The sequence below is a fragment of the Caloenas nicobarica genome, chromosome 10 (assembly GCF_036013445.1).
Source record: "Caloenas nicobarica isolate bCalNic1 chromosome 10, bCalNic1.hap1, whole genome shotgun sequence".
Lineage (NCBI taxonomy): Eukaryota > Metazoa > Chordata > Aves > Columbiformes > Columbidae > Caloenas > Caloenas nicobarica.
In genome coordinates this window covers 7529132-7553654 of record NC_088254.1, presented here as the reverse complement: position 1 = coordinate 7553654, position 24523 = coordinate 7529132, and the positions used below count along the sequence as shown (strand labels likewise).

At 39.3% G+C, this 24523-nt stretch overlaps 1 protein-coding gene across 2 annotated transcripts; it reads left to right on the top strand.

The window, feature by feature from the left end:
• The first annotated feature begins 37 nt into the window (after positions 1-37).
• On the top strand, positions 38-24404 carry FAN1 (FANCD2 and FANCI associated nuclease 1). 2 transcript variants are annotated; one of them, XM_065641405.1, is made up of 14 exons: positions 38-132; positions 1871-3298; positions 8363-8503; positions 9491-9686; positions 12039-12272; positions 12774-12905; positions 14041-14149; positions 14860-14979; positions 17294-17458; positions 18434-18602; positions 20488-20591; positions 23123-23317; positions 23715-23843; positions 24147-24404. In XM_065641405.1, the coding sequence occupies exons 2-14, from the start codon at positions 1996-1998 to the stop codon at positions 24282-24284; spliced, it is 3135 nt and encodes a 1044-aa protein (XP_065497477.1). In that variant the 5' UTR covers positions 38-132; positions 1871-1995; the 3' UTR covers positions 24285-24404. The 2 variants fall into 2 exon arrangements, with proteins under 2 accessions (XP_065497477.1, XP_065497478.1); XM_065641406.1 differs by lacking the exon at positions 38-132 and adding an exon at positions 440-483.
• Positions 24405-24523: the final 119 nt, after the last annotated feature.

Genomic DNA, 24523 nt, shown 5'->3' with positions numbered 1-24523 from the left:
CGGCGCGGCCGGGCAGCGCGGCGCTGCGTGCCGTGGGGCGGGGCCCGCTGCCGCGCGTGGCTCTGGCGGCCGCTCCTCACTGCCCGTGCGCGGCCCCGGGCCGGCCCGCCGAGGGACGCTCGGCCGCGGCGGGTGCGTGGGGCAGCCGGCCGGGGCGGGGCGGGCTGCGCTGCGCTTGTGCCCCTCGCGCGGCCCAGGCGAGGGGAGGCGGCGGCCGGTCGGCGAGCACCCGGCGCGGGGAGAGTCGCGGCGCCAGCGGGGCGGGCAGGCGGGAGGCCGGGCAGTGGCAGAATTGGGCTCAGAAACCTCAGGCGCCGCCGTCCGCGGCGGGAGCGCGTCGAGGGCCCGCGCGGAGCCGCTCGCAGCTCCGCCTGCTCCGGACAGGCCCGGGGTCCGCGGCCTTCAGCAGCGATCGCGTGTGCGCTGCGGGACGAGCGCTGCGTGGGACACACGCGTGCGCTCTGCGCGGGCTCTGGGAACGAGGTAGTTGGCAGCAGAAAATAGTACGCCTATAAACAGCAAACAAGATAACGGCAAAAATGAGAGGGCTTGACTATATCACATCGAATTGGTGGCTGGGCACGAGTGGTGTTCCCCGGGGCTCAGTACTGGGGCCAGTTCTGTTTAGTCTCTTTATCAATGATCTCGATGAAGGGATTGAGTGCACCCTTAGTAATTTTGCAGACAACACTAAATTGAGTGGGAGTGTTGATCTGCTGCAGGGTAGGAAAGCCATACAGAGGGATCTGGACCAGCTGAGGCCAATTGTATGAGGTTTAACAAGGCCAAGCACCGAGTCCTGCACTTAGGTCACAACAACCCCAGGCAGTGCTGCAGGCTCAGGGAAGAGTGGCTGGAAAGTGCCTGGCACAGAGGGACCTGGGGGTGTTGATTGACAGCAGCTGAACATGAGCCAGCAGTGTGCCCAGGTGGCCAAAAAGGCCAACAGCACCCTGGCTTGTATCAGGAATAGTGTGGCCAGCAGGACTAGAGAAGTGATCGTCCCGCTGTACTCAGTGCTGGTGAGTGCCCGCCTTGAATCCTGTGTTCAGTTTTGGGCCCCTCAGTACAAGAAAGACATTGAGGTGCTGGAGTGAGTTCAGAGAAGGGCAACAAAGCTGTTGAAGAGTCTAGAGAACAAGTCTGATGAGGTGAGGTTGAGGGAGCTGGGGCTGTTTAGCCTGGAGCAAAGGAGGCTGAGGGGAGACTTTATTGCTGTCTACAGGTACCTGAAAGGAGGTTGTAGCATGGAGGGTGTTGGTCTCTTCTCCCAAGTAAGAAGCGTTAGGTCAAGAGGAAATGGCCTCAAGTTGCACCAGAGGAGGTTTAGATTGGATATGAGGAAAAATTTCTTCCCGGAAAGGGTTGTTGGGCACTGGAACAGGCTGCCCATGGAAGTGGTGGAGTCACCATCCCTGGAGGGGTTTAGAAGAGGCAGAGATGAATTTCTTAGGGACACAGTTTAGTGGCAGTGTTAGGTTAATGGTTGGACTCAATCTTGAGGGTCTTTTCCAACCTGGATGATTCTGTGATTCTAAGATTCTATATGCTTTCATGGAATTTTATCTCAGGTTTTCATTTACATCAGCAAGTGAACATGGCATTTAAATAGTCAAAGCATATAGTAGTATTTCCATGTTTTAAACCATTCCCATGAAGTCAGCTGCAGTGCTCAGCATGACAATCATGATGTGCTTGCTTGCCTGCCTAGTGAGAAGTTACAGGGACAGTTGCATTGGAGCAGTTAAGGATTGCTCAACTTTTCCACTTGTAGGGTTTTATTTTTTCTTCTCCATTGTTCATCCTGGTTGCATGTTGTACCTTAGAAGATCATTCATTCAATATCTCTTTTTTTTTTTTTTTCTTGAAGGCATGTCAGAGGATTACAGATGGAAAATGCAAAGTCAAGAAAAGTATTTTTTTAAGTATTACAGAATAAGGAAGCATGGTCTGAATGAAGTTGCCTGTGCCATGTAAATGCTTTGAAATTTTGTAATGGCAGAAGCTAGGTCTCCAGACATTAAAAGATCCCGAATAAATTTGTCGTCCAGTAAAAATAAGAAAAAAAAAGGAACAACTAAAAAAGTGGAAGGTAAAGGAACACCATCTATACCTTCAGCATCCTCCTCCATTACTTCCTTTTTTAACAATGTTCCCTCTGCTGAAATTACCTGTCCCATCTGTGGGCAAATGGTGCCAAGATACAGAATAAATAAGCACATGGATGAAACATGTCAGAGAAACCATGGTGAGATTGGTGTCATTGATTCAACACTCAACTCTTTTAGGAATGAGCATCCTCCAGCTGCAAATGTAAACAATCATTCCAGCTCATATTTTTCAAAAAACCTCTTAAATCTAGAAGCAAGACCTTCCAAAAGCAGTTTCTTGAAAACAGAAGAGAGTGCAGCACAACGGTTTAGTCCTTATTTTAGCGATAATAGTTCAGTCTGTAGTGTTAACAGTGAACCACAAGCTCGGACAGTTAAAATAGTCTCCTTGGGAAGCTTGGCATCTAAACTGTCCAGAAGACATTGTATCCAGGGAGGAAAACAGATTGTGTATAAGGAGATCAACTCTTTACCTCCAGCTGTTCCCAATATGTGCAAAAGTGCTGCAGCACGAGATGATGATGAGATTTATGCTGAGTGTAGTTCTCAGAAAGAAAACCAGCTTGCTCAGAGAGAGCAGCAGGAACAAATTTTTTCAAAGAAAGAACCTGAATTTCAAGAAAAAATAAACAAATGTAATGGAGAAGACCTTGTGGATATTGTTCAGGTATCGTTACCAGCTGATAACATTAATGGCAAAACCTTACCAATTGGTACAAGTAGCACAAAACCAGAAAGCAGATCTGGAGGTGTGATGCTTAGTCCTGATAAATTTGAAACACATCTAGCTATTCGTACTTCAGCAGAGCTGAACAATAGTTTGGAAGACAAGACTCAGCCTCAGAGTCAGGTTGTTCCTTCTTCCAAGACCGAAATGAACTGTGGTACACAAAATTGCTTTAGCAAGGGTGATGTACAGGTATTTCCCGTGGAAGTTCATGAAGACTTAAAGGATGAGATTAATTATACTTTGTCAGAAACTGTGGAAAAGGTAGAATTTCAAAATTCCATTGGGGACATTTTAGACAAAATAAATGAGGTTAGCTCTGTGCCCAGCTCTCCTGGTCACCCATACTACCTCCAGAATTTTTTACTGGTGATGCAAGCAGTCTTGAAGAACGAAGATGATGTCAGACTCTTTGATGAGCAGGATGTGAACATTATAACCAAGTTCTGCAAATTATCAGGTATCTTATTTTTTAAATAGATTTTACATTACATCTTGTAGAGAGAACTGTTATGTATTTTTATGTGAAGAATACTATACCAATGGGGAATTTAATTTGATAAATTCCTTAAGGGAAGAAGCTCCTTTTTCTCAGAGACATATCCCTCAGTGGCTTCTTGTAGGTAATCTTTCCTAATTTAGCTTTAATTGAAGGTAATTATGAGTAGTGGAGACTGGTAAGAAATAAGGAGAAAATTATTATGTATATTTCTGGGGTTTTTTTGGAACACTTTTTCTACTGTTTTAATACTGTTTTTTAGAACCTTCAGTCGACTTGCTGCTGTATGTAAACATGTTTTCAAGGAAGGAAACTCGTACATAAAAAGAGTATCAGTTAATACCAAGCTTTTGATGTGCAATACATATAGGAATTCTACAAAATGGGGTTATGAAGAGGCCTATGCTGGGGACACAGACCTTGAAAAAAGTACTTCTGAAGTGACATTTGTGAGCTTTGATTCAACATATTTACAGATGACTTCCATGCTTGATGTGAATCCCTAGTTATCCCTATGATTATTATCCAGTGTTTAGAATGCTAGTTACTAATTAACAGTCATTTTCTTGTAGGTCGCTTAGTAGTTTTAACTCACATTCATTTCAGTAGGAGGCAGAACATTGGAGATGTAAGCCCTCCATATTCAGACAAGATTCAAAGTAGAGACATGTAGTCTGAATCCAAAGCCATAAGTTTTACAGTAAAAGCTTGGCAGAAGTGATGCACATTACAACCCTCCAAAGTTTTATGTGTGTTTATAACTTGTCTTAAACAGTAATTAAGAGTAGTTTTACCAGCAAACATGGAGCAGCAAAATGGAAATAAGCCTGTAAAAACTTCCACAAGAAAACTTGTATCTCAGAGTATTGCAGGCATAACCATTTATATTGAGCTCAGTTCATGCATCTGAGCTGAACATACAGAAGTGACAGTTGCATATACACCTACCATTAAAAAAAAAAGTCAGAAGCAGGCTGCACTTATTAATGTATGACATTCATTGAGTTTGACTTAACTAATGGGCTGTAAAGTTTATCACACTAGAGAATAGTATTTCCCTGTGTGAACCTATTATGTGTTTTGGTGTTTTTCCTCTGTAGATGATACTGATTTTTTTCTGCGCTACTGTACAGTCTTCATTCTGTTTCCCCATTGCAAAGTGAAAGAAAACTCAGTCCCTTAATGTTTGTTTCTATAAAGTTCCAAATGATATCGTGGATTGACACCACAGGACATTACAAAAGAGAATATTAAGGTCATGACTTGGTATTAGGAACTATGTGGAATTTTTCCAAGGCCAATAGGAAACTTTCAGTAAGTTTTTCTAATAACTCGTATAATGTGGAGAATAATAAAATGAGGTTAGGTTAGTGTATATGATATCACAAGGTGTTTAATACAGGACACCAAGTGACAAAAATGGAGAAGTGTTGGTTTTAGCTTTTTAGGAAGAATTATAGCCCCGATAAGTAGTTCACAATTTCAGTTCCTTAAAATAAAATTAAAAAAAAAAAAAAAAAATCAAGTCAGTGTATATCTGTTTCTCTAGGAAGTAATTAAACTGTGGTGGAACAATCTCAGAAATGTATTTTTTGACTTAAGATCTTCTTCCAAAGTTTAGCAGCTGGAAAGGACCATATGAGCATTCTTTATTTGCCCTACTGGAAAAGTCAGCTCATCTGACTCAAACCACCTTAAGAAATGGTTGCTAAAAAGGTGAAGAAACTCCAGAGGAGGAAGAAGGGCTCTAAACCTACACAGGTTTTTCTGCAGTGGTTACCTAGTTACAGTTAAGGTCTTACATATTATAATAATTACAATTATGCAGTAACACCAAACACTTCAAAAAAATTAAAGAATAATGCTAACATAAGTTATAAGAATATTGTAAGATGAGATCATAACATAGGACTGTATTTGTCAAGGAGCAGCAGGAGCAGACTACCCTGCATGGGAAGATAAGCCAGGAGCTAAAGGGGACAGCAGGGCAGGCAGGGGCCACATCCTCTCCTCACCTGCAAGGGGCACAAGCCCTCATTGCCTAAAGAAGAGCAGAGTGGATCCAGCACCAGTGCTGCCATCAGCCACGCTCCAGTGGTCGTAGGTCTTCAGGCAAGTCTGTAAGCAACAAGGCAGGTGAAAGGTGAAGCCACATTAGCAGGGCATCTGGCTGGGTGCTGGCATGCCACAGCAGAGCTTAAGCAAGAATGCAGGCTACCAGTGCAAGCTTCAATACAGCTCCTGAGCCAATGAGGGGAGCCCTGACAAAGGCTCACACAGCTCCTCCCAGCTGCCCAAGCGCAGCTTACACAGCTGTACTGTGTCAGAGCTGGCCTTGAGTACAAGCAGCCAAACCTGTGGGAGCTGGGGTGGGGTTACAGAGCCTATTGGTGCATGCAAGGCCATAAGAATATTACAGTAGTTAACTTTCTCCATGTAAATGTGTATACAGTGACATCTTGGAGCTTGATAATGCCTTGTTTATGGTATGATAGTTAAAATTGGAATATATAAAGAAAGAATGGATGGTAAGTAACCCAACTCTTGTTACTGGCTTTCTGAGGCAAGTTGTAGATGCATATCATTTACATTCAAAGAAGATCTAGGCATAAAATTACAGTTAGGTCACTAGTAGATGCGGGCTTTGGCTATTTTGACAAATACTAAAAGAGATATTCAGGATACAGCTTCCTTATTTCCACAGTCCCTTCTCTGGATGAGTACATCATGTTCCATTAAATAAAGGAAGTGCTTATTCCCCTTCCAGTAGTGTGGTTTCAGTATTCTCCTCTCTCAGTTCAGAATACAGAAAGAATTATCGCGAAGTGCTGCTGATAAATCCGTGTCTGCACTGACTCCTAGAGTCACAAATAAAACAATCTCTCTTTGCAGGGTAGAAAAAATTGCAATGATGAAGCTATGAGAAGTGATTGGATAGCAATAAGTCAATAGATAATGATTCTCAACAGGTGACAGATGGTTGTGTTTACATTCAAGAAATCTTAGAATACTTTAAAAGTTCAGGTAGATGGGTTATCTGTTCCACATTAGAAGTTTCTGCCTAAACAAGTGTTGTCTTTCAGTTACCATAACACAAAAAACCCCACAGATGTGCTTAGTACTACGAAGTTCCTTGAACGTAGGTGTTCTCCAGTATTTCATTATTTTCTGCTAAAATGTCTATGATTCTTCAGTGAGTTATCTCTAATGCTTATTATGAAAGGAATGATATTTTTTAAAGGATTAAATTTGAAGCAGTCCTTCCTTCTTTCCTGCCCAGCTTTCTCAAAAGTGGATGGCCTTTATGTTGGATGTAGAGCACTTCCAGTTTTTTAAGTACTGGAAACAGTAAATAAAAGTAGGGAAAAGCAGAGGTATATTCACAACAAGTAATCTGCAGTGCAACGTCAGGCTTTGTGCTCAAGACGAAATCTGTGTGAACTGAGCTGTAGTATTAATTTTATTTTTGTATTCTCCATGTTTAATTTCACCGCGTGTTGCAGTTGAAAGAATTTAAATGCAAGCACATAGTTCTGGTGGCACTGCTTAATATACTTTGTGAAATCCTCCTTCCAACTTTTATGTAACAGAAAAATTCTGAGAAACGCTGATAGTCACCAGTGAAACTGAGGTACAGAAAACTGAACAAGAGAAAATAATTTCTTTTTTTTTTCTGTTGCATTTTAATGCATCCTAGAGGGTGAACTTTTCTAAAAACTGCTGCATCTTTTTGCTGATAATATTTCAACCTAGAGCAAATTTTTATTTCAGTGATACACCTGAAACTTTAAGAACTACCAAAGAAAAATAATCCCCCAAATCTTCCAAAGTAATGTACTGCAGAACAGGATGCTTAAGAAGCAATTAATTACTTGCCCGATACCTTTTTAGTCTTCTATTTGTCATTCAAATCTGGTAGAGAGAAAGTGGGCCTTACATGCCTTCACTGGATTGCAACCCTAGTTTGTCAGTTTCCCTGGTCTGGAGAAAGGATGTTTATGTGTTACTCAAGCTTTTTCCTGTTTCCAGAGTTGTAAAAACTGTAGACAGACTTCAAAGAAGTTATAACTCCACAGAGAAAATGACAGGCTTGTGCATCTGAATGAAGTTCTCTCAGTGAATTGATCCTGGAAACATTCTATTGAAAAAAAGGCTGAATAAGTCTTTTTAAGGACAGGAGAATAGGTAAATAAGCATGTGAAAGTTAACTGCAGATTCTTAAATATATTTAGGACTGGTAGTCTTCCAGTGTCTGTTTTTATGAATGATCAGTTTCACTTCAGCAGCAGCAGCAGACAGGGATAAAAAAATAGAAGTTAATGAGGGATGAGTTAAGTATTCGAAAGTGTGCTGAATGTAGTAACAATAGCTACACTATTTTTAGCTTAGATTTAATACGCTATTTTGTTGAATTTCAACACCGTTAGTATTTTTAAAGTATTTTTAAAGGTACTTTGAGAGAGCACTTCCCTGATAAAAAGCAAATTGATAGGAGTTTCTTTACCATATATTCAGTAGATATCTTTGGAAAAATAAGAATCTGAATACTACTACACAGAAAGGTATTCTGTGGTTATGAAATCATTCTGTCAGACTACAGCTTCTTTTGTTCCCCAGCATCAAATAGTTGGTTATTGAATGAGTGCTGAAGAAAGAAAAAGACCTATTTAACATAACAATATGCAGAGTTTGAAAAATGAAGTTGTCTTTTCATAGAAAACTAATTATTTCTTAAAAGACAAGCATTTCCAAAATGCATTTCAGCAACATTCATTACCTACAAAATGCATTGTAATAATTTTCTGCCTACAAAACTTAAAGATTGTAATGAGCAAAAATTACTTGGAAAGGTAAGTTCTGGTATTTTACCATGTCTGCTTGTAAAACATGGGCAGATTTAAAATGTGTTTTAGAGGATATCTCTGTCAAAGTAATTTTTCTAGGTAAGGTAGTGATTATGCATAGTACTATGTTTTAGAATTTAATTTTCTTTTTATCCTTCCCTGCTTTAAATAAAAATTGCAGTTGGTGGGCAGAAGTTATATGTGAGACTTTTTCAACGCAAGCTGAACTGGTTAAAGGTGAACAAAATAGAGTATGGAGAGATAAGTATGGATTTGTCACCAATAATTGAAGAACTGTCTGAAGCCAGATTTCTGCAAACAGGTATGGCCAGCATTAATAGATGTTTAAAATACTACAAGTAAAATCTGCAGTTGTGTCATGTTAGAGTTGAATGCCCCGCATGCCTGTCTGTGGCTTGAGAGGAGAATTAGAGGATCAGCATAGAGGGTTCAGGTGGTCGTGTTGTGTTACATTATGTTAATAATAAAAGCAGCTAGTGCAAATTAGGTAACAGGGGGAGCTAAATAAATGTCAGGGCTATAGGTGCAATGATAGGCCTTACACCAGCCTCATCTCAGACCCTGACCTGTGCAGGCTCTGCACATTGGTCCAGGAGTGCTGCTTTATATCCTTCCGTACTGCCCTGAGCTGTCTTGCAGGCACCCTGGCCCTGGCCCTTTCCATCCCTGGCTGGCTGGACCTCCGGCCGATGCTGCAGGTGTTTGCTTCCAGTCTTGTTTGTGGCCATGTACTGTGGATGGATCTCAGATATAAATTGTAGTCTTGCCTCTAGTCTTACGTCTGACTCATCTCTTAGGTCGACCTGATTGATCATCAGGCTTTTTCTGGGTCTGCCAGTGTAATCTCTTATCAGGACTTGTGCTCTGCTCATTCTGTTCACTGATGGTGTGGTCACTCCTGACTCCTGGCTCATTCCCCCTTGTTGAGCAGCTCTGCTCTTGCTGCTCCCTGGCAGCACTTTTTTTTTTTTTTGCGTTACACAAAGTTTTAATCATCAGGAAGACAAGTTTTTCTGAATAGCATTTTTTGTAACTTGGCAGAATTTTGTTATATTTGCTTTTGTTTTGAAGTTGCAAAGGGCATTTTTTCTGATTATTCCATTCCTTCAAACTGGACCTTTGAAGAGAAGAAATTTCAAGCTGAACCAGCTAGCATTGATAATACATGCTTGAAGAATCTAAATCATTGGATTAGTACTGGGTTGTATGAATGTGCTATGCTCTGAGCTGTTACTTGAGTGTATATGTATAGCACATAATGAATATATGTGGATCATTTTACTTTTAGAATCTGAACTGGAAGACCTGTGTGAAGGGTTGGATTTGCTTTCAGCCCCTGAGCTAAAAACGTTGGCAAAGATCTTTCACTTGCCAAACCCAAATGGTCAGAAACAGCAACTTGTGGATGATTTTCTGAGGTTGGCAAAACAACGTTCAGTCTTCAGCAGGAGTCAGGCTGGTATTGGGACAGTGATTTTAAAAAGGTAACTCTGTTTATAGTTAAATTTTTCAGGTGAATCTAAGTTATGCTTTGGAGGATTCAACATAGATGCTTTTTGAAGAGAGGAATGCATTTAGTAAATTTATGAATAAAAAAGGGCAGCATTAAATTTTGGTTCCCAGTGGGTCAAACAGAAGGGTAATTAGAATTTTTTTTCCAAACTGCATCATGCTTTTCAGCTGTGGGCATGATTATCTCCAAAGTTACTCAGTTATACAGAGAAAAAATTCTGAATTATTTAAAGCAAAAGCAGTGCAGAAAAAACATCTAGGGAGATGTAGGGAAAGTAATTGCCTATTAAAGCAACTACCTGGTGTTTGTTTGCTGGGTGAGCTCTTCTAGTAGAATTAAAGGAGAGCAATAATCTCTTTTTTTTTGTGATTGACTTTGTACTTTAGCATAGAGCCTCCTTTTTGGCAGTATTTTTAAAGGAAGAAGATTGTTTGCTTGACAGAGTGTTCTTTCCTGTGAGTTTTTTCACTGTGGCTATCACAGCTGTGTGCTCCAGATGCCCTTGACTTCCAGGTCTCCTGGGGTCCAGATTCAGGTGTAAGGTGTCATGCCGCCCTAGTAGGAGTGATGACAGCATTGCCATTCTTGGTGTTCAGGCCTGGATCTGTAGCTAGGACATCCACCAAGAATCGTGGAATGTGAACTAAAGTCACAGCCAGGGTACTGGTGCTAGAGTGAGTATCAGTTCTGGAGTTTATAAGCTCTCTTACACAGCTACTTCTCTTAGTAACTAATACCAAAATGTAACTGTTTGAATAATAATGCTTATAAACAATGGTTGCGTGTCTAGCAGTTAGCTTGTCTGCTAGGCAGGAGAACTAGTGTCTGAACTTGGTTATTGTGGAATCCTTTCTGTACAAAATGTGGGTTGGATGGAAAGCTGACAAATATCAGTATGTACTATATTTGCTTCAGTAACATAATTTGTTTTTCATGAGGTATTCTTTTTAAATGAGAGAGAGAGAAAGCTTTGTCAAGTTTTGCGTAGCTATATTTATTGGACAAGTATTGTCCCCCCAAATCTATCGTGTGATTCTCCACAAAATTCCTTGTCTTAAAAGAGGCCTAGTATTGAGAGAAGAGCTTTAAAATCATGCCTCTGTGAAGAATTATTATTATTACGTGAATCAGTAAGGTCTTCCTTCTGTATGCCAAAAGAGAGGCCTAAGGCTGGCTTAGTGCTGGGCTTGCGGAATTTCACAGCTGGGAGGTTTGCATGGTTTGGTTAGCTTCTTTAAAGTAGTTTTATTTGGTCTTTGTTGTTTTAAAAATACAGCAAGAGTGCTAGTGGTTCCCATTCTGTTTAAAATAGTATTTTGAACGGGTGTCATTGTCTCCAGTAGCACTGCACTTCATTTGGTCTGCAGGGAAAACAGGTAAAGTGATCATAGCCATAGCCATGATTATCTCGTGTTAGAGGATGTAGGGACTTTGTGATAAGTAAGGATGTTTTAATTTAAAGAGTTGCAGTTGTTTCCTCATTCCAATCCAGGTATAGAAAACTTCAGTATGAAAATACTTTGTATCACTTGAGATTTTATTTATTCTCTTTGATACTAGATATTTGAACTACATGATGATGCATGATGCTTAATTGGTATAAATATTTCTACCAGAAGTAAAATTGTTTTCGGAACATTGGCTTAAATTGTACAAAGGAAGGCTAGAAAAAAATGTGTTCAGGAAATGGAAAGGAACCTGGGAAAATTAATTACATTCCAAAAATGTTCTTGGCGCTGGCTTACTCCCTACTCCAAGAAAAGAAGCTGATAGTTACTTGCTCAGCCACATCAACTTTGAGAATGTGATGCTCTTTGCTTTAGTTGACAGCTGAGTTACTTGTTACCCCATGAGACCAGAGAAAATCCTGGTTTAGATCTGTACTGTCCTGTGGACAAGTAACAGAAATCTTGTCTTCTATGAAAAGGCTGAATGAAGATGTGCTAATGGAGATACCATAAAACAAAGGATCTCAAAGTGTGGTCTGTAAACATTGCCCTAACAGCTAAACCACATCTTGTTGCTTGTTGGTACCGCCTGGCATAGCAACAAGGAATGGCGTCACCCAAAGGAGAGTTAGTTCCAATTCTCTTCTGCTTGAAGTTTGACCCTTGAACTTTTTATTAGTTAATGCATTTCTTTGGCTTTTCGCTAGAGGTTACATGCACTGTATAATTTCTCAAGCTGCTTCTTTCAAGGAAAATCAAGTTTACACATTAATTGGCTCAAAACCAAAATTATTCTCGTACTTCTTCAGTATATTTGAATTTTTGTAAGTGATGGTGAAAAACATTTGTTATAATCATTTTATTTGTCCTTCCAGGGTAAAGGACCTGGCTGGAAAAACTGTCAGGGTCTGTAAAGGCCCTCGGGCTGTCTTTTCTCGAATTGTGCTGCTGTTTTCACTGTCTGAGTCAGTGGAGGATGAAGAAACTGGTAGTGCTGGCCAAGGCCAGCTTTTCACAGTCCGTATGGTAAACGTGGGGCGTATGGTATTCCCCAGTTACACCATAAATAGGAAAACACGGGTCTTCCAGGACAGAGAAGATCTAATCAGGTAGGGGGAGCTTTGGCAGTTTGGAAATCTCTTTATTTCTAGAAAAGCTTTACTGCAGTACTTGTGTAGGCAAGTAAGAATTCATCATATAGAGCTCCAGATGTAAATAGGTAGAAGTGCACTTCTGTAATGATTTCAAATGCATTTTTATATCCAGGTACGACTTGTAATTCACAGTGGCTTGCGTTTTTAACCAAAATAACATATTTATTTGCTTCACTATAATCTGCTAATGAAAGTTGTTTCTTAATTTGCTGTGATGATTATTAGAGCAGACTCTGAACAAATAAAAAAATACATTCTCTAGTTTATAAGTGATTTTAAACATAATGTACCCTGTTAGCGTAAACTCTGCTGATCCTACAAGACTAAGAATAAAGTTGGCTGCGTGGTTCAATGTCTTGGGAGACTGGAAGGGAGATTTTAAAAGGTATTGTATGATTTTTTTTAACAATACTTTTTGAGCCTAATACAGTTATTATGGGGTTTTTTTTCCCTTAGGTATGCAACTGCTGCTCATCTGTCAAATGATATAGCCACTGCAATGGTAAATGGGAACTGGGAAGAAGCAAATCATCTGTATATGTGTGCTAAAGAAACCTGGAACGAGCTGAAAAATCACCCCTCTTTGAGGTAGTAAACTGGAAGTTAGCCTAGTGTTCATGTGAAACTATTAAGTGTATTATTTTACTTTTGGAACTTTTCCTTTTGAGGGAGGCTTATAGGCTAGTGATATTACTTAAACGTGATAAATTTAGAAGCTTTCATGTTCTTGAAAGCTTTGAACTTCCTGGTTGGTTGTTTAGCTTTTAAGCAATTACATGAAAAGGCCTTTTTTATAAAACCTTGGGAATGAGTTGGTAGGCATGGTAAAGCAGTAAAACATTTCTGTTCTATGTCCAGTGTGGGAGAAAAAGAGCTTTATTTTTCCACTGTCATAGTTTGTTTTTATGGCTTTCAGACAAATAGCGATAAGCAGAATTTAAAATTCACTGTGAACAAAAGAGTGTTGCAAATGTTATGGTAAAACGTACTGAGTTATTCATCTCTTCAAACTTCCAAGTGGGTGTCATTCAGGAAATGTTACTAAAGATCTGAGATCTGGAGTAACGTGTATTTTTTTGAAACACCGTTCATCAATTTTCCTTTCAATTATTTTGTTTCCTGGCTTAATGATACACCAAAAGTTAAAGCCTTATGTTTGGCATTATATTCATTTTTGTGGTAACTGATTTAAAATAGTGTTCATAGAGGGTCATTTGGAGGTCTATTCCATTTCACACTGAAGACAGTGGAAAAACCTATTTTTATTTCAAGAAGGCATTCAAAAGACTGTCTTGAAACATAGAGCTGCCTACCTAGAGAGTGTTAGTCTTTTATGGCATGAAATGCCTGTTCTAGCCTTTTTCTTTTGTTCAGCTATGTTTCTAAAGTTAACTGTCTGAATTATGAGAACAAGTTGGCAGTAATAAAACATGATATAATAAATGATTGTTTTGCATCTGATGTATAATTAATTAAATAATAATTCCACTGCTGAAACCAAAATGTGCTGTGCAAGTACAGCTTGCAGCTGCTACCTCAGCTAAACTCTTTTCCTACATTTGGGTTCTTGACTATGCAGCTGGAATAGCCATTTCAGTTCAGTTTTGATCTAGAAGGCATTTAAATTTTGTAAATGCTTTAGGTGTAAGTATTCTTAGTAAGAGAATTTTAAGAATTTTGAAATGTCATCATTAAATTGATCTGAGCTGCTCTTGTCTTTCAGCTATCACAGACTTTTACCTGAGTATCTGCGACGTTTCACAGTTGGCTGGGTGTATACAAGAATACTTTCTCAAGGTGTTGAAATTTTGCAGAGACTTCACATGTATGAGGTAAAGCGGTGAATAGGAGTATGTGTTTAATGTAGCATTGTACATCAATTTAAATTTCAGATGTGGCTGGAAAATTGTGATAATGTTTGCTAGGACTTGCTACAGTTCTCTTAGCAGGTTACTTTTAAAGAAAAATAGCCTTTTTTTTAAGAAAGTTTTAAATGGTTTTGATTTCTGTTTATGCTTTAGAGATTTACTATATGTAATACACCATAAGACTGTTGCAAAGACATTATTTAAAGATAGCTGTGTTTCGCTAGATTTGGTTATTGCTTTTAAATAAGAAAATCTTGGAAGAAAAGTCTGCTATGAAATCCCTCTCTCTTCACCTTAGGAGCTAACGTCTCTAAAGTCCTCTGATTTATATGTTAAAGCAAACCAGGTTATTCTGAAAAAGACTTTGCATCTGCAAAAAGGCAACAAGTAACATTCAGGTCTTTTTCATATACAATAAGGAATACAGAAAGGGCAAGAATACTGTATTTTTGGCAGCTAACCTTTGAGTTTACATAAAAATATTTCCGTTTTAGAGTTTTCAAGATATACCCACGCACCTGAGTGCATTGGGTGCTGGAGTAATAACAGGTTTTGAATTGTGCAAAGTTTTAGAGTACCCAGTATTTAGAAGGGGAAGGGGCAAGCTAATTATATAATGAAACTTCAACTTGTTTTTTAACTCAATTAATAATGATACAATCCTGTCGCTACAGGAAGCCGTGCAGGAGCTGCAGACTCTTCTGTCTCAGGATGTGTATTGTACCGACAGCAGAGGGCGATGGTGGGATCGCCAGGCTCTGAATTTACATCAGCACTTGAAAAACACTGAGAAGGTATCTTCCCAACTGCATGCTGTAAAGCTGCAAACACTGCAATCATTGTCTGAAAACATAAAAAAAAAAAAAATCATATGAGAAGAACAGTGGGATAGGCCCTCTTGAAAATGCAGCTATTGGTAGGAATCCCAAGGACAGGAAACCAATTTCTCCTAAGAAATTGAATATTGAGCGTAACCTCATCCTTGGTTGGCCTGCTTCTTTTCTGTTGCATAGAAGAACACTGTTAGGCATGAAGGATTGTGTGGACTTATCAGGCAGCAGCTTCCTTGCTGTTCTGCCTTATAAATTTGCCTAATGGGTGAGATGCAGAGAAATTTCTTGCAGTAAACACTTCTGCTTCTGCACTCGAGTCATGATGAGGCCATATCTGGAATGAAAAAACCAAACATGATCAGAAGGAGTTTTTTTTAATGTTTTCAAACAAAAAAATTAAGGGAATTAAGTCCTTGGCTAACTGTGACCAGTGGGGCAAAGGTTATTTTCTATATCTGGACCAGTTTTGGTGTGGGGTTTCTACTGCAGAGGATCAAGCAGTAGACAACCTCATTTCTAATTTGTTACTTCTACACGGCTCTGGCAGGGTTATCAGTCCTTAATAGTACATTTAAACTGTTTCTATGGTCCTACAGGAGAAACTGTAACAGACCGCCCTTAGAGTGGTAAACAAGAACATTCATGGTTTTAGATAGCATGTATTACGGGTATGCTCATCCTGGTCTGTTTAATTCTCTTAGGAAGGCAGAGGATGGGAGAAGAGGTTCTGAGGTAATCTTAGCTTTTGCTGAATCTTTTCCCTCTTCCCTTCCAGCAGGACACATACACCAGTAGGGTGTGTTTGTACAATCAAAACAAATTATTTGTGCAGTGTGTAGACTTGCTGGTCTCAAGTCTGAATGATGCAGTTCAGGCTTTTAGAAACGCTGTATACATGGAAAGCAGTTTTTGAGATTGCTGAGTGATTAGCTGGCATGTAGCTGAATGAGAGAAAAATCACCATATGAGAATGCAAGGATTGTGTGCAGGCATTATTGTAAATCTCTGTAGAAGTTTCTGGCACCTCTAGATAGATTTCTGCAGCAGAATATAAAGGAACTGGAGAAAACTGCAAGCTTCAGTACAGTTTGTGCCTTTGAATTCCTTGTGAGCCAGCACCAGCTTTTCACAGATTTTCTTTTGAAGAGCCACAAGGCATAGAAGCCACTGTCTAACTCATTTTAGGGCTCAGATTCAGTTCCGTGAATTTTCTGTGCAAGGAACAGCAGGTGGTAGTTGTATCAGCTGCTGGTTTGAGGATTTGTAGGTACAGGAGATTATGTCCATTTTCCCAGTCTGTTAACATATAAAGAAGAAATATTGTCAAGTGATTGAAAATGAAACTCTGTAGGACTGTTTAGGTCACAGTGAAGTATGGGCAGACTGAAAATCAACTTTTAGCTAAGAGACGAAGTAGACCAATCTAATTAAACACACCTAAGATAGCTGACCAATTTGGCAATGAAAAATAGAGATAAAAAGAAGTTTTCAGTCCAGGAACAGTAGCAGTTGTAGAGTTATTTAAAATAAGCAGAGAATTACTTTTTTTTCCTTGGTGTTGCTTCCTTATTTCACTAAGGCTATTGTGAATTGGGATTAAAATGCTTGTATTTTGTGTTGCATTTTAATTCTCTAAGTCTCTTAAAAGGGAATAATATCATAGGCTGACAAGCATCTGCAGTTGTTTCTTCTACCCCATATCAAGCTTTTTCCAGATTTGGAATTAGAAGTTGTACAAAGGCAGGCTTAGTCTCTTATAAATTGTAACAAAGTGCCTTCCTCAAGTCACAGAAAGAAACTATGTCAGATTTGAATAAATTTTTGGAGTCCATATGTAAGTCTGGATGTTCTTCAATGCAGTAGTGCATTGGTCTAAAATTGGTTCTGTATGTACATTCTTGCACAAGTTATCCTTTTTTTTATTATGTGCTGTTAAGTGGCTTAAAAGTATTAAATTTATTTACCTTAGAACCAACTCATTTTTCTGGTCACTTATGTAGAATTTACACTTCCTTAATCTTATATTGATCAGCAGAAATGGAGAGTAATTTCTTTTTAATGTACTAGTGCAAATTTGAACCCAGAAGCCTACTAGTGCAAAATATTACTCACTAGTTAGAGCTTCAGTGCATAAGTAAGAAAGATGGCCTTGTCTTACATGCTCTTTTCTACGTTCCCATTTTTATAGCGTCAATTGGTCTTTTGGGCTCAGTAAGTACAGACAGATGTGCATAGGTCTTTCTAAATTATTGCTTGTTACCTTGCTCTTTGCTAGGCCATTGACTGCATTAGGAACGGGCTGGCAGACCCATTTGTACGTACTGGGCACCGTCTCTCTCTCTACCAGCGGGCCCTACGGATCAGAGACTCGCCCAGCTGCAAGCAGTTCAGATGCCTGTTTGATGACCTGCCAGTCATAACTGTGGAGGATGTGGCACACGTACGTAAAGTTGGTGGTGGTTTCTGAGAAATAACAGCTCATGAGGTCTTTTTTCTTCTGACAAGAAAAAAAATCTGGGAGACTTGTTATGTGCTGTGCGCACGCCTCTGACTTACTTGTGCTGCAGGAAAATAAATACAAATGCGTTTTAAAACAAAAGCGTCTTGTAAACAAATATTTCTACTTATTTAATAAATGGTCATCTTCTTAGCTGAAATGAGTCAGCTGTACACGGATTTAATTTGCACTGCTTTACTGTATATGTTATGAATCCAATCAGCTATAAGCTCCACTAATTTGCCAGCAGCATTCTCAGAACCTTTCTGTCTGAAGAGTCTGGTCAAATCAGTGCCTTGCCTCTGGTGTCTTTAGGCCAAGCATTCTGTGTGTACGAAAAAATAATAGTAACCTCAGCATGTTGTCAGCATTGGATTAATGTCTAAAAAATGTAAGGGGTTTTTTTTAGTAACCTTTGGGAGTTCTGCACTCTATGCACTATGCAATAGGATGCACTAGCGTCATATTGGAATGTTGGGGTTTTTAACTCATTCTTTTCCCTACTGTTGCAAAGATAATTGTATCTGGGCAAAGTCACAACAGAGCCTCACTTTTTCTCTCAGCCTTGTCACTGCATATCTCCCTACATCCCTTCTTTTTTTCAGTCCAGAATCAGTCTCCTCTGTCATCTGTATTTTTTCTTCCTGGTCCTGCTATAGGAAAACTACATTACCATCTGCTCAGCATTTTTGCTAGACATTTTTTCTGAAAAATTTGCCAGTTTATAAAAGCGAAACAGAATGATTTCAAGGGAATGGCAGTTACATTTTATTCAGTTGATTTTTGGAAACAAGTCTAGTTCTGATTTTAAGAAAACTGAAAAGGAGGAGTGTGTGTTTTAGGGAGAGATTCAAATACCTATGCTAAGCTTTTTAAATGTGAGGCTGGAAAGGTAACTAGTTCTTTTAATATGTTCAGGTTACAATCAAAGGAAAGATGTGTCCTCAGACGGGAATGGGAAAATGTGTATTTCTAATGGAGGATATTGGTGACGAAGAAGGAGGCGAAGACTTCAGTGTATCCACAGTCATGTGCTCAGTGGAGGAGCTGGCATTAACTCATTACAGGCAGAATGGTTTTGATCAAGGTAACAGTAACTTCTTTATTTTTTGTGGTACAGTAAAATAACTGTGGAATTAAATAATCCATTTACTAAGCAGTTTAGTTAATAGACCACTTTTAGCTGATTTCATTAGTCCAGTTTTTAATCTGATTTTATTTCCTTCCCAGATGGCTCTAATATGTAATTTCCTTACCAAAATGCTCTAATATGTATTTTCCACTTGAGCTGCTTCTTGCCCTTTAATTATTTGCTGCCTTGATATACTTAAAGTGATTTTGAAATGTGTTAGGAAAAAAGCCCAATGTTTCTTCTTTATCTCCATAGAAAATCGCTTAATTTGCCTTTCTTATCAGTGAACGGCTAGTTTTTAATTTGTGAGTGGTAAAATGCTAGCCATGTCATTTAAGGGAGCATCATTAAGGAAACGTAAACTTCCACTGATTTTTGATAGGAGATAAACATGAAAACAGTATATAGCATAGCGAGACACTTAGCAACTTCTTTTGAAAAGGCTTGGTTTTGAGCCAGGAGAGCGACCCCACTGACGGTGCACGGTAGGTGAATTCCCTGCCCTGAAATGTCACGGTCGGTAATAACACAGGGAGGGGAGTTTTTCCAAAATAGCCGTTGCTCAGAGACTGGTTGAGCATTGGCCTGCTGGTGAGTGACAGCTTTTGCATCACTTTTCTTTAGTTTGTGGTTTTTTTCTTATTTCTCCCCCTCCCCATCACATTAAATTGTCTTTATCTCAACCCAAAGGCTGTGGTTTTGTTTGTTTCTTCTTCTTCCTCCCTTTTGCCCTTCGAGCTGTCTCCCCGAGTCCACTGGGGCAGGAGGGGTCAGCAAGTGACCAGGACGGGGGGGCCAATCTGCCACAATTTAATTTTATAGATAAAAATGTGTGTGCACACATATATGTATGGGGGGGGGGTGTGTATATATACACACACATACACACATGTATGTACACATATGTATACGTGTGTATATATATATTAAAAATGCATGCATGTGTATACCTATTACACATCTATATTAAAAAAAAAAAAAACAAACACATCCTTTGTGGGCTGGAATAAAGGCAATTTAATAAGTGACAGGGATTTAAAAAAAAAAAAGATGCAAAACCAATCACTCACCACCAGCAGGCCAATGCTCAGCCAGTGTTATAAAAAATGTAGTATATTACTAGCAAAATGTTTATATATGTATTAAAAAATGTTTTATTTTGCACATAACCATACGTATATATACATATGTGCATGTATACATACATGTATGTGTATGTATAGTCTGTGTATAAGTAAATGTAATTGAATTTTTTTATATATATATACACAAATACACATTTTGTTACTAATATATTGAATTTTTAGTATACTGGCTGGGCATAGGTCTGCTGGTGGTGAGATATTGCCTTTTGCACCACATATATATGTATACATATATATGTTCACATGTATACATATACATCTATAGCACCATATACATATATGTATGTATACTTGTATGTGTGTATTTATGTGTATATATAATATAAAACATTTTAATATATAAACATTTTGTTATTAATGTATTATTTTTAGTGTGATTTTTTTTTTTTTTTTAAACTCTGTATTAAAAATTGTTAAAGTTAGAACAGCAAACCTTATTTGTGACAGGGCATAGTACTTTAATCCTACACTGTAAATGAAGGCCACTAGCCTGGAAATGGAAAGCATTAGCAAATTGTGGAAGTAATCAACTGCATTTACAACTTGATGCTGTAATGTTAGTATATACTGACTTCGGCTGTGTAGAAACCTGAACAGAGCATGTTTCTGGTTTGGAGCATGATGATTTAGTCCCTCTTCATATGAGACTGATGTATAAATTAATATTTCCATTTTTATCACATTTTGCCCTTTAGGTATTCATGGTGAAGGCTCAACATTTATTACGCTGTATGGTATTCTAATGTGGGATATAATTTTCATGGATGACATACCTGACGTTTTCAGAAATTCCTATCAGGTAGTTTTGAAAGGCGTTCTTTAATTAATTTCTTTACACATTGCTGCAGACTCTGTGTTAAAACCTTATTTGGGATTACATTAACATTTTATTCGGAGGGACTTTCCAGACAGATCTTGGTGTTTGCTTGGTTTTATTATTCATTACATTGGGCTTGTTACTAAGGCGCTCCTTGGTAAATAATTGGCATGTAAGTCAGGAGTGACTATCAGATAGGATGGGATTCAGTCGGCTAAATGCTGAATAAATCTGAACTCACAGGTCAAAGTTTCCTTTATAGTCAGTGGAAAAATACTGCTATACCATAGCATCGTTCATCTCATTGGAAGATGACACGTTCCATTAAAAAAAAAAAAAAAAAAAAAAAAGTTTATTTTCAATACCTTTTAAAGTGAAGTCACATTTTAAACTCAGGTTTGTTACTACCCCCACCTGCTCCACCTGAACATGTTTATTCTTTTGAGATCATCCTTTTTGTCGAACCAACCAAGCAAACACCACTACACTCCCCCAACAACAACTCCCTGCTGCACCCTAAGGTTAATGATTCCAGGTGAGCTTGTAGCTTTTTGCTAAATGCTTTACATCCTACAAATCTAGAAACAGTTTTAGTAATTGTAATTAGAAAACTTGATCACAAACCCTGAAAAAGCCATCTCAAATGTTGCAGAACTAAAAAAGGCCAGATGATTGTCTTCTTTCTTCAACCTTAACCCATTGCTTCTACTTGGAACCCTGGCCAAGAGGTAGAACAGCCAGTGCCATCCTCTTCCTTAACTGGAGTTATTTGTGCTGTAAGAAATTACAGGTTTATATCATAAGATTCTCGGGTAGAGATTTCTTCTTATTTTAGAGGTGAAACATGCAGTTTTTTCTTGTCTTTCCCCTCCCCACCTTCCTTTTCTTTATTTTTCTTCACCAGTATGAAGTGGAAATCCTTGTAGCTGAGTTGTAAAACTACCTGGTGGTTTTGGAGGTGGCTATCTCTCTAATTAGTGACCACTACAAATACCTCTTTGTAATTGGCAGAGAGGGAGATACATTCCCTGAAGGTCATCCTTACATAGTCCCTTAAAGGTTGTAAAAATCTGGAGCATCAAACAGTACAATTATTTTATTAGGCCAATAGGACTAAAAAATATGAATACATGAGTTGCTCTCTGTCCCACTAATCTTAAGTTTAACCCTTTTTTTTATTTTATGTTGACATGGATTACGAGTCTGTATACAGTCATGTCTGGGGACAATTACTTAAGCCATGAGTAATTGATTATAACTACGTTCTTGGTTATATCTTTGGAGAGCTGCTCGATGACTGGAGGCAACTTACTTCAGAGTAATGGCTATTCTTTGAAAGGGCTTTTACTCCTTGATTCTTGTATTCATCTGACCAAATACATTTAGGGTTGAATACTGTTTGCAGAAAGAACAGCAATATGGTTGTCCCTCTTGCTGTGGAATTTTGAGGTGGGACATGACGGCACTGGCAGGCCAGGACAGGAGGGAGACTGCTGTAGCTCCAAAGGCCATACAAATACTGGTAAATGGAATTCATACAAATAACTTTCTGTAGAGCATCTGCTATTCTTGTAAGATGACTTAATTCTACAAATGCCATGTTAAAAGCAGTTATCTTTGTCATTGTAAACTACCATTTACCATAGATCTTGCCTTTCTAAATACATTTCCTTTTATGTAATCTTACATGCAGATTGTGCCTACTTAAAAGAAAAAAAAAAAAAAAGGAACAAACTTGTATGTTTATAACAAGCTCAGTATTTACTGCAGATTTGTAATTTTTTTTCACACTAGGTTTTACTCATTGATGCAGAACAAAAGTATCGTGAACCTGAGGCATGAACAATGATGAGCTAAAGATTGCCCCTGATTCTCTCAGTCATTCCTAGGCTGTATTTTTGTGGGATTAGCTGTGGCAGCTGTTTGTGTAAGATTGAAATTTGCCATTTTCCAGGTGTTCTGCATTTGATTTTGAAAGGCAAGAATGGCACTCAGCTACTCCCCGATAGCCATTTTTGACCCTGTTCATCAGTGAATAATTGCTGCAGGGACTTTATACACCAGCATGTTCAGTGCTATGCATAAGGCACTCTGCTCTTAGGCAGCTCGAGTCATAGTCCCCAGTTTCATCACTGCTTTGTTCTTCCCACCTCAGACTGCTCACTGTAGCTCAGCACTCTTGATACTGCTTCCAAATCCTGACTAGAATGTTACTGCTCAGAGAGTTAGGAGAGCAGGTAGCTCTTTGTTGTCTGTTAAAGGAAACCTCTGTCTAGAGGTCAAAACAACAGCGCAGAGGCTGAGATGTGGCCAGTGTATGCAGCACTGGATCTTAAATGCAAATATTTTCCCATTTAATAAAGGTTTATGTGGTGGACATGCTCAAGTTAAATTGACTCAATGTTTGAGTGAATTTGACTTGAGATAAATAAAATACAAAGTAGGGCATTCTCATTCTTGGAATCGCTGCTTTGCTGGCAGCTCCTCAGAGCTGTATTTACCTTTTTACACAGACATTCCCCCTGGATTTATATACTGACAGCTTCTATGAGAACAGGAGGGATGTCATTGAGGCCAGACTCCAGCAGCTTCACATGGCTTCCTCAGAGACACTGGCAAAGTTGATTGCTGACACCTGGACCACTCAGGAGGGAAAAGCAGCAGCACTGGTTAGCTGGGGGCGTTTTATTTCCCTCCAGCAAGTCCAGGTAAGTAACTGTTGTCCAGAGCGAGCACGCAGTTTGATGAGGCTTGCTGTTCAACTGCACACGGCCAATTGCACTGAGCCAAGACTGGTGGCGAATGTGGGAGGGAGGAATGGGTTGCGGACTCCACACCGTTCTGCCTCGTCCCAAGTACTGTTACGCTTTTCTGATACGGCCACGTCTCCTGCAAAAGTAGTTAGGAACACAGTAGGCAACATCTACCTAAATTTCTCATTACACATTACTAAACAAAAAGCTGAGATGGGCCATAAAATATTCTTATAAGAGCTTGGAAACGGCTGTACAGGAAATTTAAAAAAAAAAACAACAACAACAAAACCCAAAACCACAACAACCCAAAAAAAAAAAAGGGTTCTAACTACTAAAACTTCTCTTACAGAGTCTTGCTGCTTGCCTTGGAGGAGTGTTTCTGAGCGGTGTTTTTAGGCGACTTTCCAAAGATCTACGCCATTGCAGAGGGGGACTTCCTGACCTGGTTGTGTGGCGTACTGACACTCATCACTTCAAGGTATATTGGGAGATGATGGAAATAGTCAGTGCTGAGCTGATTCTGCCCTTAGGTATAAAACCTTCCAGCTGTCGGCCCATACAAACTCTATTTTCCTGTTGTGCTGGAGTTAAACCTGCTGCTCACCAGCCCAGCAGCTATGGCAAGTAGTGGGTGATGATCTATTTCATCACATTTTGCTGTAACGGGCATAATGAGAAACAGCAAGAGGCGGCAAGGTAGTGTTGTAGAACAGGTCTGTGGAGCTAGTAGTCCTTCAGTTCCTCCGCAGGCACTTGACTGATCATCCACATTTCTTTGTAGCTGGTGGAAGTGAAAGGTCCCAACGATCGCCTGTCCCACAAGCAGATCATCTGGCTGAGTGAACTGAAGAAGCTGGGCGCAACAGTGGAAGTCTGTCACGTGCAAGCTGTGGGAGCCAAGAGTAAACGCCTCAGTTGACAACACGGGTTGCGATCGTGTGGGTAACTTGGGTAGTTTTTAAAGGAACTAGCATGATACACTGTCTGCTGCTTATTAAAAGTCATTTCTTCTAAAATTCTGGTTTCTTCAAACAACAAGGAGCTGGACACACCTGAAAGCTCAAAGTAAGAGAAGAATTTACTTAATGTAGAGTCACACAATCAAACAGCACCTTTTAATTGCAAAGGTGTTTGGTTTCTGGCTTACACCTCTCTCCA

Coding starts and splice junctions, on each gene's coding strand:
- FAN1 (XM_065641405.1), top strand. CDS start 1,996: ATGGCAGAAGCTAGGTCTCCAGACATTAAAAGATCCCGAATAAATTTG. Junction 12,906..14,040: donor AAAAATCACCCCTCTTTGAG/GTAGTAAACTGG, acceptor CTTGTCTTTCAG/CTATCACAGACTTTTACCTG. Junction 23,318..23,714: donor TTTCCCTCCAGCAAGTCCAG/GTAAGTAACTGT, acceptor CTTCTCTTACAG/AGTCTTGCTGCTTGCCTTGG.